Source organism: Arachis ipaensis, chromosome B3, assembly GCF_059453495.1.
Source record: "Arachis ipaensis isolate K30076 ecotype BB chromosome B3, ASM5945349v1, whole genome shotgun sequence".
NCBI lineage: Eukaryota > Viridiplantae > Streptophyta > Magnoliopsida > Fabales > Fabaceae > Arachis > Arachis ipaensis.
The window spans coordinates 50683796-50709118 of record NC_142438.1 but is presented as its reverse complement, the minus strand read 5'-3'; the positions used below and the strand labels follow the sequence as shown (position 1 = coordinate 50709118).

The 25323-nt window shown below is 32.6% G+C and overlaps 3 protein-coding genes and 1 pseudogene across 4 annotated transcripts; 1 reads left to right on the top strand and 3 right to left on the bottom strand.

The window, feature by feature from the left end:
- Positions 1-2079: 2079 nt before the first annotated feature.
- On the bottom strand, positions 2080-4153 carry LOC148570606 (phosphomevalonate kinase, peroxisomal-like). Its single transcript, XM_088508329.1, has 4 exons — positions 4023-4153; positions 3922-3956; positions 2527-2631; positions 2080-2407 (listed from the first exon to the last, which is right to left on the bottom strand). The coding sequence occupies exons 1-4, from the start codon at positions 4126-4128 to the stop codon at positions 2144-2146; spliced, it is 510 nt and encodes a 169-aa protein (XP_088364455.1). The 5' UTR covers positions 4129-4153; the 3' UTR covers positions 2080-2143.
- A 3339-nt stretch (positions 4154-7492) lies between these two features.
- LOC107630462 (cinnamoyl-CoA reductase CAD2) lies at positions 7493-10966 on the bottom strand. The gene is made up of 6 exons (XM_016333599.3): positions 10647-10966; positions 10391-10560; positions 10108-10299; positions 9729-9897; positions 9072-9258; positions 7493-7855 (listed from the first exon to the last, which is right to left on the bottom strand). The coding sequence occupies exons 1-6, from the start codon at positions 10765-10767 to the stop codon at positions 7711-7713; spliced, it is 984 nt and encodes a 327-aa protein (XP_016189085.1). The 5' UTR covers positions 10768-10966; the 3' UTR covers positions 7493-7710.
- A 2646-nt stretch (positions 10967-13612) lies between these two features.
- LOC107630464 (cinnamoyl-CoA reductase CAD2-like) lies at positions 13613-19200 on the bottom strand (annotated as a pseudogene). The gene is made up of 6 exons (XR_015907253.1): positions 18750-19200; positions 18494-18663; positions 18211-18402; positions 15463-15625; positions 14960-15146; positions 13613-14002 (listed from the first exon to the last, which is right to left on the bottom strand). The product of XR_015907253.1 is annotated as a cinnamoyl-CoA reductase CAD2-like (transcript).
- A 2307-nt stretch (positions 19201-21507) lies between these two features.
- On the top strand, positions 21508-22918 carry LOC148570605 (uncharacterized). Its single transcript, XM_088507102.1, has 2 exons — positions 21508-21918; positions 22073-22918. Exons 1-2 carry the CDS (start codon positions 21508-21510, stop codon positions 22916-22918), a joined length of 1257 nt encoding a protein of 418 aa, XP_088363228.1.
- The last annotated feature ends 2405 nt before the right edge of the window (positions 22919-25323 follow it).

Below are 25323 nucleotides of genomic sequence, written 5' to 3'. Positions count from 1 at the left end.
GAGACTATAAATAATAAAAAGGTGTGTATTGAATACACTTTACAACTTTTGAGATTCATGCATGTTACAAATTATATACAGTGTATAGAAACTAACTTAAATTGTATTTATAAATCTGGTATGTGTTAAAGTAAATAAGATATAGATTACAAACTATGTAAATTATCTCTTTTAGGATATAAAGGGTGTAATAAACAAAGAATTAAAAAAAGAACAAACACTTGAAATGAAATAAGCATCAATTAGTTTTAATCCTGACTATTTCTTCTTCAAAAGTTCTCTCAATTTCTATTTACAACGTTACTTGATAAAAGCAATATTGGATACATTTTCTTCCTTCATACTAAACTGGTTCCAGTGGTAGAAATACAAGTTTTTTTTGTCCGATACAAATCATACAATTAGTAAACTTTTCTATATTAATAGCAAATGAATGAATAAGAAAAGTTTCTTCTAATGATTTAACTTGTTAAACACATTCATATTTTGAAATCAAAATGTATATCTTGAAATGGATATTTTCTTGAGTTCTTTCTATGATTTGTATGCCTTCTTGTCTTCTTGTTAAGAAGGTGAAGAGAAGAAAAAGCTTTAGAAAAATAGAAAAATTTTAGTTAAAAATTACAAATTTTCTCTGAAGAATAAAAAAATAAAATTAGTCGCATAATGAATTATGTAGATTTTTTAGGTGAATAACAAAGAAGAAAAAATAAAAATTTTAATCATATAATATAAAAATTTTAGTTGTATGGCACAATAATTATTTTGAATTGTGTAAAATTTTGATTGGATGACAAAGAAAAAAAATACATAAATTTTAGTTGCATAACATAAAAACCATGTTTTCTTTCTTTGTTTCTCTTTTAACACACAACTAGAAAATGGATAAATACAGACAGATTTATAGACAGATTTAGTCTTTATTACAGACGGATTTTTGGTTACCGACGAAATTACCGACGGATTTTGTCCCTCTGTAAAAGCCTCGTCGGAAATTATTTACCGACAGATTTTTTTCCGTCGGAAAATTACCGACGGATTTTTACTAGTTACCGACGGATTTTTCCTCTGTAAATTCTCCCTCCATTTCCTGAAGGCGACAAACTTACAGACGGATTTTTCGTCTGTAATTACAGACGGATTTTCAGACGGATTTTTCGTCTGTAATTACAGGCAGATTTTCAGACGGAATTTCCGTCTGTAATTACAGGCGAATTTTCAGACGGATTTTCCGTCTGTAATTACAGACAGATTTTCAGACAGATTTTCTGTCTGTAATTACAGATAGATTTTCAGACGGATTTTCCGTCTGTAATTTAAACTTTGGAAAATCATGATTACAGACAGAAAATCCGTCTGTAAATTTGTCTGTAAGGTAAAATAGAATTTTTTTTACTTTTTTTAATTACAAAATAAACTTGTTTTCATACAAAATAAATATAAATTTAATACAAATTTTTATCTAATTTATATTCGAATATTTATAATATTTCACAAAATAAACAAATTCATCGTATTAAAAATAAACAATATTTACAATAAATTATTCAATATGAATTTAAGATACAGCTGAAGTGATTTCATTTGTTCTAGGGTCAGCACTTTCTAAAGAAACGCCACAAGGATCTTCTTTAACCAGAAGGGCAAGAACATTGAGTGAGCTCCATGTTTTTGTCACATTGCTGCTTGAATCTCCCAAAGTAACAGCAAAGACAGCATCAAATCCTCCTGCTCCTGGAACTCTAGCCAACAACACTCCTTCCAAGTTCAGTGTAGCATCTAAAAATTGTTTGTGATTCTGGTTCAATCTGCATGAATTGCAAGGAAAGAATAGTGATATTCTACCAGCAGATATAATTTATAATCAACATCATTCAAACAGAAGAAGCCTAATAATAAGTGCCAAATCAATGAAAGGAACTTACAGGAACACCTGCAGCCTCACCCATTAGGCGCATATGATATCTAATCCCAAGCATAGCTTCTTTTGCACCTAGCAATGCTTTAATAACTGCTTCCTTGTTGGGTTCAGAAGCTTGCTCTATCAGTGAGCAAAATGTTCTAGTTATTTAACAGTGAGCATTATCAATCAGTTTACTCTACATCCACAGGAGTAAAAATTCTAATTTTGATGTTACTTCCATTAATTAAACAACCACAAATGATTTGAAAGAAATACCTTTTCTGATCTGAGCTTGCTGCAGCTATCAATCACAGATTTATATGCATCCCATTGTTCCTTTGCTAATTTACTCAAAAAGTTCAGTTGAATTTCTAACTGCGAATTCGCCTCTGACAATCTTCTCCATGTGTCCAAGGATTTATGAGGGTCAGACTTTTGCCATTTTTTTACAGCACCAACCATTGATGGCGTAGATGAACCACCAGTTCCTGGTTCTCCTAGTAACTAAAAAATGATATATAGTCAGAATATTAACCAATAGACTTCATATTTTTCTGATAAGAAAGTCATTCAACCTGAAGTAAAAGGAAAATGTGGGGGTATAAGAGATTTAAATTGCTTACCAGAGTCATCAAAGGTGGTAAAGAGAACTCAGTCCTCTCATGGTCCCAGTTTCCATTCAGAATGTCACTGATAACTTCTGGTGCAGGCAATGCTTGTGCTGCAACCTGCAATGTTAGCAAAACAATGTCTAGTCACTATAAGAGATAACCAATAGAAGATCCTAACATGTTTAGCAACTGGAATGGCAAACTAAAATGATGGGGCTAGTAGCAAGAATTAGAGAGCTCAAGTTTTGTTGTACATCAAGGAAAACTAATGTTCTTGTAATTGAGTATATTTAGGCCAAACAAATCAGGAGAGTCATTCATACCAGTTATATATTTAGACGATAAATATTCACAATACCAGCATGACCAGTTGAAATGCATATATATATATATATACACAAAAGTGTGCAACAGAAATCAACATAATTAAAGCATTTTTTGCCTAAAACACAAGACACATTAACCCCAAATTCAATAACAAAAAATCAAAATACTATACAAAATCAATACCCTATAAATGTGTCAAGTTTTATGATACCCTCAAAAAACCCGACCATTAACATTATGCAGTGGCAATTCTACATCAACTATTAAGGCAGCAAAACTCACAAGGAACTAACAAAGACGTGCAGTTACTGCAAGGCTATGCTTTCCACTGGAGATTCGAACAAGATTCCAGAAAAACAAAAGGAAAGAAGCATGAAAACTTCAGGGGAGAGATGAATGACTACTTTGGTATCTAAGATCACAATCAGAAGCTAATAAGCTATATCACTATCTGAAGGAATATATTCACCAAACAACAATATCACGAGGTATATAAGTAACTAATACCCTACACTCCATCTTTTTTCCCCTTCTCCAGTGGTTAATCCACCAACCTACCATCAAATACATTAACCCTGTTTTCTTAGTTATTCCACGACTTCAGCTAATTTCTAAAAAGGCTTCAGCTAATTTCTCTTTCGTGGTAGAAAATGCTAAACCTGCACCAAGATTTTTATTCAGTTCATCTCACGGGCAACAGCAAAACAAGAGAATTTAAATTTCGGGGCAAAGGCAAATCAAACACTTCTACAACAGTAATAAATAAATAAATAAATCACATACACTAATCAGGATTTCCACTTTTTAGAATATATTCTTCCACTTTTAAATGACTATAAAGCACGGCTAGCAGCCTAGCAACAGTGCAACACAATCCATACTACATAGAGCCAAATAATACGAACATTTATTTTCTTCTTTTACAATTGCTGCATCTACTTTCACACCTTGGTGGCCTTGACCCTATCACTCTTACCTTATTCTTCACAACAACATTCTTATATTAACACTTAATTAACATGATGCCATTAATTATTAAAACATTAATTAGCTAATAAGTTTGATTATTTTAATTTGTACCTGGGAAACTTCAATTACATTGGACATTGCTCTTCCTGCATGCACATATTATATTAATTAACTAACTTAGAAGCTAATTAAGCTAATAAGTTATTACTAACCTTGAGCCATGAATAAGGAAGTAGAAGAAGCTGCAAAGAGAATGAAGATGTTGATGAAGGTGGTTTGTCTATATTTGTGCCAACATGAGGATCCATTCATTCCCATCTTCTAAGGAAGGGGCACAATTCAATTGAAAGAGATTGCTGCACACAACAACAAACCAATATATATATATATATATATTCTCACTACTACCTTCTTCTATTATTGCCACTCCCACTAACCTTATTATGATGATAAATAAGCTACTTGTTTATGAATCCCGCCACGTTTTGTGAGTGTCTCTAAGCATAAGTTGTTAAATCTGTGCCTATCTATGAATTTTCAATGATAAATACAAATATAACTAGTCGCATACATATTACCGGCAAGACATAGTTTGGGAAGACAACAACTGTTGACCGGATTTTCCGTCTGTAATAATTTGACAAAACGCACCGTTTTGTCTATTTAATTACAGACGGATTTTCCGTCTGTAACCATTTCTCACGGAAAAAAAATTAATTTTTCCGACGGAATTATCGACGGATTTTTTTTTCTGTCTGTAATTTATGTTAATTCATTTTTTTGGTTTTCCGACAAAAAATCCCTCTGAAATTTCTTCTGTATTTCCGTGGGATAAAATCCGTCGGAAATATCCGTCTGTAATAACTAGTTTTTTAGTAGTGACAATTTGTGTTTTATTCATAAAAAATTTATGTGTTTATTGTAAATTTTTTTATCTTTTTCCTTTGCAAATTTTTGGTTTCTTCTTATGTTTCTATTCAAAAAGGCTGTGTTTACCGTAAAAAAATTTCTGTGGTTATTATCATCTTTAATTTTGTATATTTTTTAATTTATCAATATATTTCTGTGTTTTTTCTTTGTTTTATCTTCAAAAATTTATGTTTACCTATAAAAAAAATTTTCTGCGTTTATCGTCGTAAAATTTATATGTTTATCGTTAGTAAATTTTTAATTTTTTACTTAATTTTCTTTAAAAAGTTGTATTTATCTTAAAAATTTTCTGTGTTTTTGTGATAAAACTTTTTTTTTCAAAAAGTTATATTTACTTTTAAAAAAGGTTTTATATTTCTTATAAAAAAATTTCAGTGTATTGTATAAATAATTTTTATATTTTTTTATGCATTTTGCTCTTTCTTTTTCATAAAATTTTTTACAATTTACAATGAAATAAACAAAAAAAAAAGAGAGAGAATATAAAAGAAGAATGGAAAAATTGAAGATGTAGGAGAAAGAAAGGAAGAAAAATTGAGAAGAAGAAAAGAAAACAGGAAAATAAGAAAATGAAGCAAAGAAGAATTGAAATTGGCGAAAGAAAAAGATATAAAAGAAGCAGGAGAAGGAACAAAAAGATGAGTAGACGAAGTTAAAAGTTATTTGTATGAATAAGATAAATAGAAAACATGTTTTGAGATATTTAGCTGGATTTAGTTATAAAAATTACTTGTCCGTTCAGTATTTTAAATGATAAGTTTTAAAATATTACTTTTACTTATAATTTATTTTTTAAAATAAAATTATCAATTTCAGTAATAATTTATTTTCAAGTTTCAACTTTTACCCATTATTTTTTGGTAAAAAAAAATCTTTTTTTCAATAATTATAAAACGTTATTCATGCACTGTTTACAATTTAGTTAAGTCTAAAATGAATAAAGTCCAATCTAATTCTACTTATCTAAATAAATATTTGACTCATAAGATATCTTCTAATAATCTAGAACAACTTTCTTAACAAAAAGGAACGATTATTCATTATAAAAGGTGGAACTATTCTAAAAAGTAGTTACTAATTTTATTGTAAATGCACTGACACCCTCGATATATTCAAGACTCAATCTACTAAAAATCTGCTTAAAACCATTACTAATTTAAACATTGAAATCCCTTGCAAATACCGTTCCTCATCTTCTCACGAAGAACTTAGATTGCGGCACCTCAACACCAACAAAAAAAGAAATTTAGATCTCACGTTCAAACCCAAAAACAATCCAGTTTTAGGTAACCTTCAGAACACATACTTTAAAAGAGTTTAGTCATTTTTAACCAACCACAAAAAAAAAAAAGGTATTTACAAATGGTAAGTTTTAAAATATTTCTTTCCTCATAATTTATTTTTTAAATTAAAATTATCAGTTTTAGAAATAATATATTTTTAACTATTACCCATTATTTTTTATAAAAAAATATATATTTTTTTTTGGAAAAAAAAAATCCTTCTCTCAATGATTATAAAACATGCTCTAAGAGAATTTAATCTGTTTTTTAACCAACCACGTATATATATGTCCTTGCATAATTTTTTAAAAATTTTCCACGAGATATTTAATATCTTTTATTTGAATAAGATCTTAATTCCAGCTACGATTCTTATAATAAGAATATATTTTTTTATTATAAAAAATAAGTCATTTGAGTGTATCTAAAATTCTAAAGAGATTCTTGAATGAGTCTCTCAAAAATCTAATGTAAATAAATGAATTTTTGTGCTATATTTTCGAAATTTGAAGATTGACATTCTAACTGTCATCTTATCTGGATAAAGAATTTTTTTCTAATAAAACAATTATAAAATTTTCTAAAAGAAATACGGGATTTTGCATATATATATATATATATATATATATATATATATAAAATGACGGATTTAAAAAATTTTGATAGTGGAGACAAAATATATATAACATGATAATAATTTTTATAATAAAAATATTAAGTTTATATAAAAAATTAGGTATTAAATTATCTACTATAAATTTGTGTATAAATACATATATTATTTAACTTATTTATAATGTGTATTTTGTATTTCAAAATTTGTATTTTAAAATTTATTTTATACAAATAATTATTTTATGTATACGTAGCATAATTGTTGTTATAATCGTATTTTGTTATTGTAAAATATGATTAGGTTTTAAAATATCTAATTACAAATTAAAATACTAAAGTAGTAATTTAAATAATAACACATAATTTAAAATTTAATATTTTATATTTCATATTTTAAAACCTTGACAATATAATCAAAATGTCTTTTTTTTATATATGTTGTTGAACAATTATTTAAAATTCAACTTTCATACAGTTAGCTCTTAATGATATTTATAGTAGAAAAAGTTCGTTCAATTAGTGTAGTTATAAAAAACTAAAGCTAATTTCAAAAGAAGAAACACAAATAGATAGATAATATTTTTTCGAGTCGATTTCTAAGAAAGAACACCAATATTATTTAAATTTAAAAATTGATCATTATAATGAACATCTAATATGAAATATTCAAATTGACTATCAAGTATCGAAAGTTGAATAAAAAATTATTATAGGGTCAAATTTAATAATTTAGTAGGGGCAAATAAATATTATTATTATATATTACTCAATAAAATTTCAAATTATAGTGGGGCACTTGCCCCACACTCATAAGAGTAGATCCGTCCCTATATATATATATATATTAACAAGAAAAAGATACAGTTCTATTATATATATCCAAAGGGAGTTAATGTGAGCATCAACTTGTCGGACACATCAACATCCCTTCCAAACTTTTATTCCATTATCTGCAACTTGCAGTACGAGTATTATTTCCTCCAATCTGACTCGGCAGTACATTCACTCTGTGTCATGAGTAAGAACATCCAAGTAAACAACTAAATATTTTCTCCTCTACTAATACTATGAATTAAAAGTTGGTGAATTTCTTTTCTTTCAAGCTTTTCACAGTCTCCTTGAGGCTCACTTCCAAAGGAATAAATTCAAGTCCCAAGCTTTTTGCCTTTTCTTTCGAAACTTGATATGTTGGCACATACGGCTTATCATCGGCAGGCCTGATGACAATGATGATAATGTTAAAATGGTATATGAAAAATCAACACAAGAAAAATTAGGATTTAAATTTTGTGAATGTACAACAATAGAAGTGGACAAAAATATCATATAAAATATAGGAAAAATATAGGTACCAACCTATTATCTGTCAATTTATTACCAACAATAATTAATTATTATATTTTAAACACATATATAAAGAGACACATCCAGAAAATATATCTGACACTTCTATTAAACAAAGACATAAAAAAAACATTTTTATTAGATACATTCACAAAGACACTTCTATTAAACACAATTATAAATAAGAATTGGCAGAAATTGATAGAAATGCTGTTGATAACGTAGCGGGATTATAAAACATATATGTAATCAATTAAGGAGTTTTGTATGAATAGTATACAAATTAGGAAATTCTTTTAAATATAAATTAGTTACTAAGGTGTGTTTTTCAAGAAAAAAGAGAAGCGAGATACAGATTCTTCAGCTTGCATAATAAAGAACATGCTAAGAAAAGAAAATAACTGAATGCTTAGAGATTAGAGTTATAACACCACCATTGAGAGTTGAGATTCTGCACGCTGAATGACTAAAAGTAATATCATAAATCACATGACCTACAAATTTTAAATTTAAATTTGAAGCAATGTTGAATTAAAGCAAGAGACTGCTACACCCCAGACAAGAAAAAGAAAACAGCTACAAGTAAACAACTAAAAAGTACATGTTCATTACCATATCAGAACTTACAGATAGAATAGATCTGATAAGAATGAAATTTATACGAGCTATCCTACTAATATTACAGCTATTCTTATGCCCATGCTTGACAACTAACTTCATTATTCTCACATACAAAGTTCATAAAACCTAAATCCAGCAACATTTTAATTTCCAAATTAATCCTTTATTCGGAAATACAAAGGCCCTTTAGAACACAGCTCTTCATTTGGACTGAGATATTCAGTTAAATTATCACTACAAGAATCAAGAGTTGTACTAGTTTTTCTCTTCTGAAACTTCCACACCAGATTTTCTAGACTTTTCCAATTGCATTTTGAATTGACAGTAAATAAACACTATATTGAAATCAATGATGAATCCTTTAAGTAGATTTGAGTTTTCAAACGAACAATGAAAGTATCAATAGCAATTAATTCAGAAAACAGGGATTATAAGCATTCTTGAAGGTAATCAAATAATTAAACTTACTCCTCTGGAAGGGATAATGTTGGGTATAAATCACGTAAAAGTTTCACAATCCCTGAGAAATGTTCTACTCTCTCTACCATGCAATATCTCCCACTAGCTGAAGGAATTTCATAAGCCTGGATATGAGCATTTGCAACATCTTTCACACTGACCCATCCAAAAGTAGCATTTGGAAATGTTTGTGCACCTGCATCAAGGATGTTAATGATTTTCTTCTATTCAGCACATGGAAAGGTCTTATCAATTGGAAAACCAAAAATAACTGAATCACACGAACAACTAATATTCACAAAAGGCAACCCGGTGTACAAGCATCTCACTTTAACACAGGGTTCGGGAAAGGGTCACACCTAACGTATAATGTACCCGGCCTAATTTGAGGTCACACAAAGACAACTCGACCATAAAGTAACGAAAGAAATAAACAACTCAAATACATGGATATTCTTATTTTCTCAATCTTTGTTGTCTTACTCTGCAACTTCTAGTTGCTATGCATCTAATTCAATCAATTGGATAATCATAGAGAGAACATATTGTCAACGAAGTCAACAAATATTTCGGTTAAATTCACACAATATATATTGTACTTTTATTTCCCTCCTTTAGTATTTCAATTTTCATTTCCATATGCAGGAAACAGAATTTTAAAATTACCATTAACCACATTCAAAACTCCAGCAGCACTTGTGTTAAGAACTGGTTGCAAAAGAGGTCCAATCACCATTGCTGGGTTAATAGTAACCAAGTGGATGTTGTTTTCTTTTGCAAATTTCCAGGCAGCATCTTCAGCCAATGTCTTTGAAAGCACATACCAGTACCATGACTGAAAACACAAATAGAAAATGGTATGTGTAAGCCAGAAAAAGAAAGGGAAAATGGGAAATCAAATTGCGCTGCAGAGTCTCAAATTTACAAGGAATTGAGCTTATTCATATGAAACAAAATCAAGTCAACAACACATGAAACTAATTCCACTACTTCTACTAATTTGGCCTAATTAATATGATAACAATTTTGGGGACATGGCACATACCTTCGACTCCTTACAGAGTTCTGGATCGGAAAACCAGGTCTCATCAACTACTACCTCAGGAGTCAGAGGCCTTCCATTAAATGTAACAGCAGCCATTGAAGAGGTCAAAACGACGCGCTTCACCGACTGCGATTTCACACATGCTTGAAGAACATTGAGGGTTCCGTTAATTGCTGGATCCAAAAACTCAGCCTGAAGAAACAAAAAGAAACGTAACGTCATGAAGAGGAGATAAGAATAAAAGACACAAATGAAATGTATAACAGAACGAATCGAACCGAACCTGTGGATCGTTGACATCATGATAAAAGGGAGATGCAGTATGAAAGACACCATCACAACCTTGAACTGCAGAATCGAACGAACCTTCTTCTAGAAGATTCGCCTTGAACAGCTGTAGTCTCTCTTTGGCGCCCTCAAGCTTAGTTAAGTGCTCTACCTTTCTCGGATCATCTGCATGTTTTTAAGAGAAACACATTTAAAGAGATAAAATACATAAATAAATAAAAAGAATTGATGGTAGAGTAAGAGTAACAGACTTGTGTCACGAACGGTGGCCCTGACAGTGTAACCGCGATTAAGAAGAAACTTGACGATCCATGAAGCAATGTAACCTGAAGCTCCGGTAACACACACCACCTTGCCGACGCTGCTGCTCATTCTTCAAAATTCTCTTCGCTACTTTGTTGTTTGCTCTTTATGAGTTGCATACTGCAGTCACTTGGGTTCTTTATATAGATACGAGTTCTAAATCTACTGTATGACTTCACAATTAAACATGACGCACGCGCTTACATGTCTCTCACGAATGCAGATAGCCATTAACAGTCCTAAGCACTTGTTACAGTTCTACATTCAATGAATAAGGGTGAGTTCATGTAAAATCATTCATATAGATTTTTCGAAAATAGGAACAGGAATCCATCTTTCATAAATGTAAGAGGAAATTACATCTACCTCCTCTAAGATACTTTAACATAATATGACTATTTTTAACATGACAGATGACACATGCCTCGTGTGAAATATCCAATTCACCCTTTCCCTTAAAAGTATTCTACTGTTCTTTTATCTTCCAGTGTTCTTGTCTCATTCAGTCATTGGCTGGCCAAGTTACAGATAAACAAAGGAAAGGACACTGACAAGAGAAGGCAAAGAAAAGAGAACTATCAGACCAAAAATCCGGTAAATCAAATTCTGAATTGGTCCAGGTTAAGCGGTCAAACTGAATTGAACCGGATCTATATATTGACCCGACGGATCAACGTCTTCAGCGCTTCCATGGTGCATGTGCACTGGATCACCACAGGAGGCAACTTTTTTAATTAATCCAAAAAATTTACCCAAAGAAAGGTCGAATCTGGGGCCTTCAGAAAACATTCACATTAGTTTTTGTTACCAATGCATCCATCATAGTAATTACTAATATATATATATATATATATATATATATATATATATATATATATATATATATATATATATATATATATATATATATATATATATATATTAAAGCAATGAAATTTAAATAATACAAAATATTATTTTTATTCTTCCATAATAATATTATATTTATTTATTTTTATAACTTAAATTTGATATATTAATAATATAAAATATTTTACATAATTATCTAATCACATTTATTCTTTTAAATAATTATTTATGTTGTCAATATAAAAAATAATTATTTTTGCTAATATAGTATTATATAATTAAATATAATGTATCAACTATCAAAGTTAAATTTATATTATTATTATTTAGATTTTAATTTTATCTTAATTGTACATATGTATTTAATTATTACCGAATCAAATGATTCGGCAAACATTGAACTATTAATCTAGTAATTCTATAACTTAGCCAGATCAATTATCAATTTAATTCTTGATGGTAAAAAATAATTGAATTCGAAGGAGAAAGTTGTTCGAATTATTAAGTAAGCTTTCGGAAAAGAAGTTGGTGTGGAAAGAGACGTATTTGGGGACATTGAGTAAGAGCTCGATGGAAGATCTTTGAAATCGAAGGTTATTCTGCAACCGTCATATGATCGGATAAAAGAGTGGGAACAGTTACCCACGTTTTCGCACACGTGGGAGTGCCACTTCAAATTGATCGGTTAAGAAAATGGCTATAAATACTAGAAGACTCGAAGTCATAAGGGTTGAAACTTCATTTCAGAAATTACTCACACACACTCACATCCCAGCAACTTTTTGAGTCTGCTTTGAGTCAAATTTCTGTAGGGTTCTTTCCACTTGTTTTCATTTTTCATTTATATTTTCTGCAAAGTTTATTTTTCTTGCAAGTTTATATTTCAAGAAACATTTAACATTCCTGTCCAATTTATATTTCTGCATTGTTATTTTCGAATTCAAAGTCCTTTGATCTAATCGAAGGCATTTTATTACTTTATTTAAATTCAATGCAAAACATTTCAATTTTAGTCGATTTTATCTTCAAAACCTTTTACCTTTATTGTCTTTTCAGCCTTGTTTTCAAATCTTGTCTAATTCAAAGATCTTTGATGCACTTCTAGAAAGCTGATACTCGCAAAAAAGAGGAGTTGGTTTCGCTCCCAAACCATTAGAATCGAACCATCATCGATTTGCTAAAAATCAACAAAACAAATTGGCACGCCCGGTGGGACAGTTTTAATTTGAAGTGTGTCAAATGATTTTGGTGTCACTTAGTGTATGCAATTAAGAAGTGGAAGAATTCTCCACATGGCTGATGAAGTATCGAATGTGAATGATGGTTCGTCCACTAATGATAGTGCACCAGTAATTGTACAACCTTCAGACGTTACTTCATGTTCGGAAGGGGTGGTTATCAGTGAAAGTGTGGCAGTTACAAATGTGCAAGCTGAAAATAACGGACGTAATACTCGTCCACGTGGTAATCCACTACCGATTCAGCCCCAAGTAACTGCTGGTTGGCCTCCTTATGGCGTTCCTCCTGGTTATACTCCGCCAGTGAGTGGTTTTGTTCCTCCGATCCGATTTGGGAGCATAAATAGAGTAAACAATGGTCAAAATCCACAACAACAATCCAAGTTTTCTCGAGATTATAATGTGGGCTCTACATCGAATGCTTATAATTCAATAGTAGCATTTTGGCAACATGTAGAAGAAAGTCATCATGATCTGGTCAATCTATTGACCCAGCAAATGACCGCAATTCTGAATCCTATGATGGCTGATCACGAACCGAAATTTGATCGTCTTGCAAGGCAAGTCGAGCGAATTGCTTGAGTCGTTGATTATGATGATGGAGAAAAGCAGAACCCATGTTTCATGAGTACAAATGGTAATTTCCTTCTTCTATGAGTAGATGTATCAGTGTTTTCAACTTTCGTGGATAGAAATAATAATTTACTCTTGAAAAAAGAGATTTTTGTTTGAAAAAAAAGCCCTTTCCCAATGATTATAAAACATGCTTTATGCCTCTAAAAGAGTTTAGTCTTTTTAACCAACCATAGAGAAAAAAAAAACGTATATATTAATAAAAACAGGACACAATCCTATTATATGCAAAGGCAGTTATCGTGAGCATCAACATGATAACATAGACTCATATCTAACATCCCTTCCAAACTTTTATTCCATTGTCTGCAACCTGCAGTATGAGTACTATTTCATCCAACTTCCAAGTCTTATTTGACATACATTCATTGTGTCATGACTCATGAGCAATAAAATTAAAGTACACAACTAAACATTACCTCTACTAATATACGATGTATTAAAAGTTGGTGAATTTCTTTTCTTTCAAGCTTTCAATAGTCTCCTTGAGGCTCATTTCCAAAGGAATAAATTCAAGTCCCAAGCTCTTTGCCTTTTCTTTCGAAACTTGATATGTTGGCACTGACGGTTTATCATCCGCAGGCCTGATAACAACGATGACAAGGTGAAAAGTGAAAACGATATTAGAAAAATCTACTCAAGAAAAATTAGAATTGTTTCAATTTTGTAAATGTGGAACAAGTGGACAAAAACATCATCTAGGACACTATGTTAGAGTGACTATTCACCAACGAATTTCAACCTTGAAAGTCAAATTCGGATGACCTACACATGGAAAGTTGTCTCAAGAACATGTAACGAATGAATGAATGAATTTTGTACGAATAGTCTACAAATTAGCAAATTCTTTTAAATATAACTAGTTAGTAAAGTCTCTTTTTAAGGAAAAAGTGAAGTGAGATGCAGATCCTTTAGCTTGCATAATAAAAAACACGATAAGAAAAGGAAATAACTAAGGGATTAGAGATACCAACTATTGAAAGTTGAGACTCTGCATGCTAAATGACTAACAGTAATGTCAGAAATTACATAACCTATAGATTTTGAATTTAACTTTGAAACAATATTAACAAACATACAAACTAAGTAAAGCTATGATAATATTCTATTGCCTCATGTAAGTAAAAAGAACAAAATATTGTGCATTGCTATATCATAACTAACATTACAACATTTCTTATGCCCATGCTTGACAACTAACTTCATCTAAATCTAGCACTATTTCAATTTTGCAAGCTTATCTCCTTATTTTGGAAATACAAAGACCCATTTGAGGTCACTTGAACTGAGTTATTCAATTAAATTATCACTATAAGAACCACAAGTGCCAGTTGTCTAGTTCTAAAACTTTTGTGCCAGAATTTTTAGAACTTTCGAATTAAATTTTTGATAGACAATAAATAAACACTATATTGAAATCAATGAAGAATCTTTTAAGAAGTTTTGAGTTTTCAAACACACAATGAAAGCATCAAAAGAAATTGATTCAGCAAACATGGATTTGTATGTATTCTTGAAGGTAATCCAATAAGTAAACTTACTTCTCTGGAAGGGGTAATGTTGGGTATAAATCACGTAAAATGTTTACAAGCTCCGAATAATGTACTACTCTCTCTACCAAACAATATCTCCCAGTAGCTGAAGGAATTTCATAAGCCTGGATATGAGCATTTGCAACATCTTTCACATTGACCCATCCAAAAGTAGCATTTGGAAATGTTTGTGCACCTGTATCAAGGAGGTGAAAGTTTTTCCTCTATTAAGCTCACGGAGAAGTCTTGTCAATAGAAACACAAATATATTTGAACCACATAGGAGCAACTAACATTTAAAAAATAACTAAATATACAATCAACGACACATTGAAGAAAATCAATGAAATGTCAAGAGAGCAAGTAAAAGAATTTTTAGTACTCTGATTAATAGTAAGATTTGGATAAGCAAACTGGAACAGGAATAGAATGTATTACATGGGTGAGGTACAGAGGTATCAAACTCATTTAATACAGATGAAGCATTGCAGATAATAGAATTTTTAAAATACCATTAACTATATCCAAAACTAAAGTAGCACTTGTGTTAAGTATTGGTTGCAAAAGAGGCCCAATAACCATTGCTGGGTTAATAGTGACGATATCAAGGTTGTTTTCTTTTGCAAATTTTCAGGCAGCATCTTCAGCCAATGTCTTTGAAAGCACATACCACATCTAAAAACATAAATAGAAATCGGTATGTGTAAGCCAGAAAAAGAAAGGGAAAATGCAAAATGTCAAGCAAATTGAGCTTCTATAGCATATCATACACAAATAGGTATTACATTGTCTGGACACAAAAAGTATAGGGTAAGGAAAGGGTTTCCCATCAAAGGTTATGCCAAACCACAAACCTCAAGTTGCAATAACAGTGGAAATATATCATACCTACCAATAGATCCCTGTTGCTTTAAGCCCATTGATATGAGAAAACAGTTAATATGAGTGCATACAAGATTGAAACTCCAAGCTGTTTCTAAATAATACTAGTAGTCTAGTACCAAAAAACAATGAAAGCAGATTATAAAGCCACTGGATCATCTATGCACTAAAATTGCTGGGGCAGAGTCTCAAATTTATAAGGGATTGGGTTTATTCATATGACTCAAAATCCAGTCAAAACACAAAATAAATAAAACCTTAGTAGTCTTTGATTTTCTTGTTGGTAGGTGATGGCTCACATTTTGGGAAGAACTTTCGATGGTAGATGTTCGTCATTATTGTGTCTTTCCTTCTCTAACATATTTCTTCATTACATAATTCTCCTATTTACAATTTGTTACACTATCCAAGATTCAGTTTTCGTGGAACAACCATTTTCTTTTAACCCAGTTTAGGATAGGAAAATTTTGAATTTGAATAAATTGACAGTATAACTAGATGAAGAATCAATATTGCATGCCTTTGACAAACCACAAGGGTTCATTGAAGGTTAGAGAACAAAACACCTCAATATATAGGTACATCATTAAAATTAGAGCAAGAAATTGGGGTGGTTAATAACTTAATATTATGAATAAAACTTGAAAAGGTGTAGAAGTTTTAACAGGTGTTAAAGAAACTCCTTCCTCTCACAAAACCTATCTTAAGTCAAACCCAATCTGCCAAAAGTTAATGATCCCTATTCCTTCGCAATAAATTTATTAAGGCCCAACTAAATGTAGTACTTCCTATTAGATTAGTGGTTTGAGATAATCTTATAATTTTTCGTTTGGTGCCAACGAGGATAATAAGTGTGCATGAATTCAAAACCTTATGGCATATGAAACTTAGCTTCAAGCTGGCATAATTTATTTGTTTTAGTAAGCACAAAATTCAATAGGAAGAGTAACAAGGATTTTCAAAGCTACACCAAGAGAGAACTCAACACCAAACATAGAGTGGTCCTCAGGATAGGTTAGCAATCATTAGTTCTTGTTGAATTAAAATGATTTGACCCTTACAGCAAATAATAATGGTGGTGGAAAGACAATGTTCAAGAGAAGGTTAACAACAAAATAGAGTATTGTGAAATCTTGACTTATTGCAGTTAGCCAGGCAAATGCAGAGCATTTGAGGGATAATATCAATCCTTCCTCACCTAAATAATGGATATATGCAAGCTTTTCAAGGGAAGAAGAAGTAAAAACCAAAAGATCTAGCTAAATTGTTTTAAAGAATTTTGTTGGATTCAGAAGTTGAATCACATAATACAGGACTTCCATCAAAAGTAATACCCGACTCAAAGAAACTAAATTCAAACAATTCATCACTTTTCACCCAACGAGCAATTATAATTATTAAACTATTTATGCTATTTTTCATCCTAGGTCGAGAGATTTAAATATCTCGGTTGTATTATTCAAGACAATGAAGGAATAAAAAATGATTTAATCCATAAGATTCAAATGGGCTGATCAAAGTAGAGGAGTGTCTGACCAAAAAAGTATCTTTAAAATTATAAGTTTATTGCATTACCACCAGCTATGAACTACAGCTTAGTGTGGCCAAGTGGTCATACAAAAATGACATAATAATGAAGGAGGGGATTGAGGTTAAACCAATCACTATGGGTTGAAAGAGACCTAAGACGACTCCGGTAAGAGAGAGAGAAGTGTAAATGATCTAAAACATGTGGCAAGTTGCAATAATGTATTTAGAATTTATTTGGGTGTTATTAAATTGTTAAAAAAAAATTATTTTCTAAGTGTGTTTAATAAAATTTTAATAGTAAAAATAAAAATATTAAAAAAAAAATTTAAAACTACTATTTATATTTTAAATAATATTTTTTACTTAAAATATTTTTAATATAATAAATAAATAAATAAATTTTTTTATATTATTGTATCTAAACATAATTATTAAGAGAAATGATAGAGGATCATCAAAATTATTATTTTTAGTGATTACTTAGTCATCAATATTTAAAAATATGGGATAAAATATGTTGTTGGATTATTAAACTAAAGGAATTACACTAAAAAAATTGAGTTTTTGACTAAATGATGATAAAAAATAATAAATTTTAATAACCATAGTATTTTTCAATTATTAAATAAAAAAATATTTTTATGTAAGATATCCAAACATATTTTTTTATATTTTTTAAAAATATTTTACTTAAAAAAAGATTTTTTGGAAAAAGCTCACAGTAGGATAAAATTTTGTTGGTGTCATTATCTATCGCACCTAATTTCAGTTCTACTAATTTGGGCCTAATAGGCATCATATGATAACAAATTTGAAGCTCCCAAGTGCTTTGGAGACAGAGCACATACCTTTGACTTCCTGCAGAAATCTGGATCGGAAAACCAGCTCTCATCAAGTACAACATCAGGAGTCCGAGGCCTTCCATTATGTGTAACTGCAGCCGTTGAAGAAGTTAAAACCACACGCTTCACAGACGGCGATTTCGCACATGATTGAAGAACATTTATGGTTCCCTTCAGCGCCGGATCCAATAATTCAGTCTGAAGAAACACAAAATAGAAATTCAATGTCATGAAAACAAGAGAAGACACAAAAAAGATGGAAATGCACAATAATGGAAGGAGCCCTAACCTGTGGATCCTTGACATCATTATAAAAGGGAGATGCAGTATGAAAGACACCATCGCAGCCTTGAACAACAGAGTCGAAAGAACCTTCTTCTAGAAGATTCGCCTTGAACAGCTGCAGTCTCTCCTTGGCGCCCTCAAGATTAGTTAAGTGCTCCACCTTTCTGGGATCACCTGCGTGTTTTTAAGAGAAACACATTTTGAAGAGAAAAATAATAAGAAGATAAAATAAAAAGTAGTGGTGGACTGGTGGTACGTACTTGTGTCACGGACAGTGGCCTTGACAGTGTAACCGCGATTAAGAAGAAACTTGACTATCCAAGTAGCGATGTAACCGGAAGCACCGGTAACACACACCAACTTGCCGGCGCTGCTGCTCATTCTTGAACCTGTTCTTAGCTGATTTGTTGCTTGCTATGCTTATCAATTCCCTCTCTGAGTTACGATAATCCACTATGAGTCCCATGCACCTGGGTTCTTTATATAGATACAAGCAAGTTCTAAATCTACTTTATGACTTCACACTCAACATGACGCATGCGCCTACATGTCCCTCGCGAATGCAGATAAAATTAACAGTCCTAAGCAGACAGTTCTACGTTCAATGAATGAGGGTGAGTTCATGTAAAATCATTCATACATACTTTTCTTTCAAGAGGCGGCTAATCCCATAGTGATTGGCCTTTTGTCTTCGGGCAAAGGCGCAAAGCTAGTGCTTTGAACCTACCCAATTCTCCAGTGACAGGAATCAAATCATTCATAAAATTAAGAAGCAAGTACAACCACCTCCTCTAAGCGATACTTTACATAACTCTCTTAATTTAACATGTAATAATATTTGAGAGATAATAAAAATTTATTTTAAATATTTTAAAATTATCTTATTTAATATTTATTAATTATTATTAAAATAATTATGTAATTTTATATACAATAAATATGTAATTACGAGTATTGTGTAAATAAAATTATGAAGGTTATATTATACTAAATAATTTTAAATATTGTTTCTACGACGTGTCTGGTGTGAAATATCCAATTTATTCTTTTCCTTAAAATTATTCTTTGGGTAAACTATTATTTTGGTCCCCTACGTTTGGGGTGAATTCTATTTTAGTCCCCAACGTTTAAACTGTTCTATTTAAATCCAAAAAATTTTTGATTTGCATCAATCAAGTCCTTCCGTTAAGTGGGTATCAAATTATTGACGCCGTGTCCGACGTGGCAAGGGAGAGGTGATAGTGGTTAATAGACGTGTAAGCCTTCCCGCCTTTGGACATAACGCATGCTGCTTACCCTGACTCTTCTTCTTCTTCTTCTTGTGAAGCACGAAACGCAAAGGAAAAGCCACAAACCCTATCGCTCGTCACTGAAGGCTTGCGATTCGCAGCCAGAGAAGTGACATTGTCATTCAGTAACGTTAAAGGTCCACAACAGTAGTGAGTTTGAAACCCTTGCTTTCCGGACGAAGATCGTATCAGGTATTCCGTTATCAAATCTTCTGAACCCATTTGGTTTTCATCTTAATGCGTGTTGATATGTAATGATGTATGTTGATGTGTGATTGTTTTGTTTTATAGTTTCATATTCGTTTCTTGTTCTATTTTGGAAGTTTTTATTTTGCCCTAGTAATTTTATTTATGCATTTCTGTTGTTGTTGGTCAATGTGAGAATTTTATGAAGTGTATTGTGTTTGTGTAATAGATTGTTCGAAAAATGAGTTATTTTAGTGTCAAGATACACCATGGGAGAAAGTTTGGGTTTGATGGTGAACCTTTACACTATGTGGGGGTGAGACTTCGATAGTGGACTACTGTGATGAAGATAGGTGGAGTAGGTTCGAGGCTATGGAGATAGTGCTCGAACAGGGATATGTGGTAGAGAACATCGCTGCAATGTGGTATAAGTCTCTGAAAGATGAAACAGATGTAGGGTTGAGGATGCTTCACACAGACAAGGATGCCATGGACATGGCTAGAATTGGAATGAGGGACAACATAGTGGAGCTTTTTGTTGTTCACAAAGATGCTGCTACTACTAGGAAAGGCTGCACTATTGAGGAAGTTGAAAACATAGATGGTGGTAAGGCTGTTGCACCCACTGCAGACACTATTGGGCCTGGTCCAATTGTGTTGTACAAGGCCCAATCACTTGCTCAGGCCAAGGTGGGTAAGAAGCCCAAGGTGGTGACAAAAGCCCAGAATGATGTGCTGGAGGATGGTGATGAAGAGAGGTCAGAGAGGTCAGATTTTTCAGGTGATGATGAATCTAAGGATGATGACTATCGGCCAGGAAATGATGATGAGGGGGGACAGTGATGAACAATGGAGTGAAAATAGCTCTGGAGATACTGATCTGGAGGTTGCATTTGATAACAACGATGATGATCGGAATGGTGATGGGGGTTTGTATGATATTGAAGTCACAACTACAAAAGATCCCCAAAGGCCGAAACAGAGTGTTCCAACTGAGAGAGAACAAGGAGAGCACAGTGGCAGTGTTAATAAGGGTAAGGAGCAAGTGGTGGCTGCTGGATTAAGGGATGAGGATGATGGGTATGAGAGTGAGGGGTTGTGGGATGTCCCTGTAAGTGATGATGAAGGGGATCCCTTGTTAAGGAGGTACCCATTGTATAAGAGTTTGAAGAATATGAAGGAGTATAAATGGGAGGTTGGGACAATGTACGTAGATAGAAATGCTTTTAAGAAATGTGTAACGAGCTATGCTGTGCACAGTGGCAGAGGAATATGGTTCTCAAAGTGTGATAACCATAGGTGCAAAGCTGTTTGCAAAGAAGGTTGCAAGTGGTTTGCTTACTGCCATAAGATGAAGAGAGAGGATACATGGCAACTGACCAGCTGTTACCAAAAACACACATGCTCTAAGGCAACCAAGATTGGTATAATGAGTCCTCAGTGGCTAAGTAAGGCTTTTATGAAGAAGATCTGTGAAAATCCGAAAATCAAGTTGAGAAGTTTGATAAAGAAGGCTCATAGCAAGTAGAATGTGGATCTCACAATGACCAAAGCTGCCAGAGTGAAGCAGCAATCCCTGGATGAAATTAATGGTACCTATGGAGAGCAATATAGGAGGATTCATGACTATGCTGCAGAATTACTGAGGTCTAATCCGGGTTCCACTGTTCAGATACAAGTGGAGAGACCTCCTGAATTTGAGCTAGAGACACCAACTCCTGGTACGGACATGAGACCACGATTTCAAAGGATCTATATCTGCTTGGATGCTTGTAAACGGAGTTTCATGGTGTGCAGACCCATGATCGGCCTTGATGGATGCTTCATCAAGACTCCATATGGGGGTCAACTTCTAACATCCATTGGATGGGACCCAATGATCAGATTCTGCCAATTGCCTATGCTGTTGTTGAAGCAGAGACGAAAGACTCGTGGAGATATTTTTGTTGAATCTGTGTGATGATTTGGGAGTTGATAAGATCAGATGGTGTACATTCATGAGCGACCAACAAAAGGTAACTCTCAACCTAAACTTGTATAATTAATTATGTCTTTAATTCATGTTGTGCTGTTATTGACTGGTGATGTTTTTAAATTCTGCTTCAAAGGGATTGATCCCAACCTTTGATGAGTTGCTGCCTGGCATAGACCACAGGTTTTGTGTCAGGCACTTATATAGCAACTTCATAAAAAGGTTCCCAGGTGTTCAGCTAAAGATGATGATGTGGAAGGCTGCAAAGGCAACATATGTCCAGGACTGGGAGAGGAGGATGAAGGAGATTCAGCAGGTTGATCAAGGATCTTATAATCATCTCATGGAGATCCTTACCAAGTATTGGAGCAAGTCCAGGTTTAATTATTTTCCTAGAGTTGATACACTTGTTAACAACATGTGTGAGTGTTTTAACTCTGTTATTGTAGAGGCTAGAGAGAAACCCATTGTGTCTATGCTAGAAGATATTAGGGTTTATCTAATGAATAGGTGGTCTGATAACAGACAAAGTATAGTTACATATGCCGGAAAAATTTTGCCAAAAATAAACAAGAAAATTGAAAGAGAGTTTGATAAGGGTGGGGAGTGGTTGGCCATATATGCTGGTAGGGACAAGTATGAAGTGTCTAGCAGTCAGGGTAATAGAGCCAAGTTTGTTGTGGACTTAAACTTACATGAGTGCTCCTGTAGAAAATTTCAACTAACAGGTTACCCTTGTGAGCATGCCATGAGTTGCATTAGGAAAATGTGTCTAGATGTTAAGAACTATGTGAACAAGTGTTATAGGAAAGATACAGGAACTCATTGCTATTCATTTCACTCAAAAACCTTACAATATTTACAGCAAATGCCTTTACACATACAGCCTCCAAACAATTTCATTCTCTTTATATCACTGTTATCACCCAACTGTATGTCAATTTTTTCAATCCCTAAACAATTGACATTCCCTACAAACTAGGGACAACAACAGAAAAGCAAACAAAACAAAATGCTAACCCCCTAAACCTCAATTAAGTCGATCACATAGCAGCAGCCCAGCCATTGTCCATCCAAGAATTCCAACACCAAGTGCCAATGCAAATTTCCTTTCAGCTTTCTGTAGTTCTTCTTTCAACGAGCTCGCTTTGTTCTTCAGTCTTTGAATTTGTGGATCTTGTCCTTCAGGCTCTGCCCAAGCAAAATAATCGCATTCATCTCCTATCTGTTCTCAACCAAACCAACACGAACACACCAACATGAACACACCAAACACTTCAGATCCTCCAAACACTAACACCCAATGTTATTTTCAAACAAGAGACAGAAAAGTGGAGACTCACCTGATAGTTGACGCAGCCCCAGAATCTTCTTCCTGGGTTATCCGCTGTAGATGACGTCCGCAATACCGGTCTCTCTCCACAGAAGCAAGTCCTCCTTCTCCCACGACTCTTGGTGCTGCTACGCGAACCTTGGGAGGACGACTGACTAGCCATTCTCAGCAGACGAAGAACATCAACTTTGGGGATTAGGGTTTACTTATTGGACCGGATTTCATTTCTTTTTCTTTTTTTTTTCGTGCTTCCAATTCCAACTGTTAACTACAGCCAAACTACCAACTTTGCCACGTCGGACACGGCGTCAATAATTTGACACCCACTTAATGGAAGGACTTGATTGATGCAAATCAAAACTTTTTTGGATTTAAATAGAACAATTTAAACGTTGGGGACTAAAATAGAATTCACCCCAAACGTAGGGGACCAAAATAATAGTTTACCCTTATTCTTTCTATCTTCCAGTGTTGTTGTGTGGCGAAGTCCGGAGTGACAACAAAAGAAGGAATTATACTTGCACAGAAAGAGTATATGTATTAAGTAAAATACAACTAAGGTCAAATATATACTTGCATTAAACTATATTAATTATTCGAAATATGTGGCTGAAATGGCGCCATTCAGTTGAAAAAAATTCTACTAAATTTGACTCAAGACTTTATGTAATTTCTAGGGGGTATTCATGGTTCGGTCCGGCCCAAAAATTTGGTCTGGTCTCGAATTTTTTAGGGACTAATTTGGTGTGATTTCACCGTATTTAGAATTGGATAAGGGTCCCAAAAATAGATCCGGTCATTATTTTAGGTCGGATTCGGGCCATAGTTCGGGTCACCTGAACTCGGTCCGGTAGCCCCGTCATCATACACAATTAATATTTTGTGTTATTAGTGATAGATGATGATTATTCTTATGTGAAATTTAAGTATTGTAAACCTTAATATTTTGTGTTATTAGTCATTATAAGATTATAAATTAATGTTTTATGTTTAAAATACGTAAGACTTTAGACTAATCTATAATATTGTGTTATTTGTATTGATTTAAATATTTAGTGTTATTAGAAAATATCAGTATTGATTGTGGTTATGCTTTAATTTTAGAAAAGAGTTGGTTCTTGTTATATTTTTTTAAATGAATTTTACCATAGTTGGAGTCTTGAAAATTTAGATATTTTCACATACTAGCTTAGAAGAAGGTAATGTTTTTATCCGATATAATCGTGGTCCAAAAATGTGCAGGTTTCATCGAGTTTAGAATCGAATTCGGGTCTAATAAATAAGTCTGATATATATTTCGAGTCGAATTTAGGTCACATCAAACTCGGTTTTACCCGACCATGAACATTCCTAGCAATTACAAACCGGATTAAAGAGATTTAAAAAAAATGAGAACTTTTTTTCCACCAAAAAAATGAGAACGGTTTGATTGCAAGTGAAGTTGGTGAGACATTTATTGGACCTTGGTGACCTAAATGCAAGAGGCAATGATTTTTATATGAAGCTCAACTAGCCTGAGCTATTTTTAAATTATCTAAGTAGGTGACTTCCGTGGTGGCGTATTATTTGGTCTACTAACTTTTAGTCAAAGCTAGCAATTAGTGCTAAGTGCGGTAACATTAAAGATTTACTCCAGGAATATGGGTGAGATTTTGGGTTCTAAAAACAAGATTTTGATATAGACTAAAGTTTGAATCTGAAAAAAAAATTTACTTTTTCATCTTTGATTTTAAATGTGTTTAACTGGCTTGGATATCAATTTCATTTATTTATTTTTTTTATTTGAAACCTAAAAAGATTCTATTTTAGATAGAAGCGTTGGGTTCTGTGAAAGTAAGACGAAAAAAAGATTTTATATAAATATCTAATTGTTTTGAAAATTTTGTTTGAATTTTCGAATAAGTTAACTTACTCTATAAGTGAGCTGATTAATGCATTTTAAAATAAAATAGTATGTGCCACTTAATCCCTTAGATACAACTGAATTTATTTGATTTTCTACATTTCAAAGAAAATCTATTCGATATTTTTTCTGTTGACTAAAATCAATTCGA

Excerpts from the sequence above, each read along its gene's own strand:
- LOC148570606 (XM_088508329.1), bottom strand. The coding sequence starts at position 4,128 with ATGGGAATGAATGGATCCTCATGTTGGCACAAATATAGACAAACCACC. Across the intron at positions 3,957-4,022 it reads TTCCTTATTCATGGCTCAAG|GAAGAGCAATGTCCAATGTA; the intron begins GTTAGTAATAAC and ends ATGTGCATGCAG. Across the intron at positions 2,408-2,526 it reads TACCACCTTTGATGACTCTG|TTACTAGGAGAACCAGGAAC; the intron begins GTAAGCAATTTA and ends ATCATTTTTTAG.
- LOC107630462 (XM_016333599.3), bottom strand. The coding sequence starts at position 10,767 with ATGAGCAGCAGCGTCGGCAAGGTGGTGTGTGTTACCGGAGCTTCAGGT. Across the intron at positions 9,898-10,107 it reads AACTCTGTAAGGAGTCGAAG|TCATGGTACTGGTATGTGCT; the intron begins GTATGTGCCATG and ends TTGTGTTTTCAG. Across the intron at positions 9,259-9,728 it reads AGTTTTGAATGTGGTTAATG|GTGCACAAACATTTCCAAAT; the intron begins GTAATTTTAAAA and ends TCCTTGATGCAG.
- LOC148570605 (XM_088507102.1), top strand. The coding sequence starts at position 21,508 with ATGACCAAAGCTGCCAGAGTGAAGCAGCAATCCCTGGATGAAATTAAT. Across the intron at positions 21,919-22,072 it reads GAGATATTTTTGTTGAATCT|GGATTGATCCCAACCTTTGA; the intron begins GTGTGATGATTT and ends TCTGCTTCAAAG.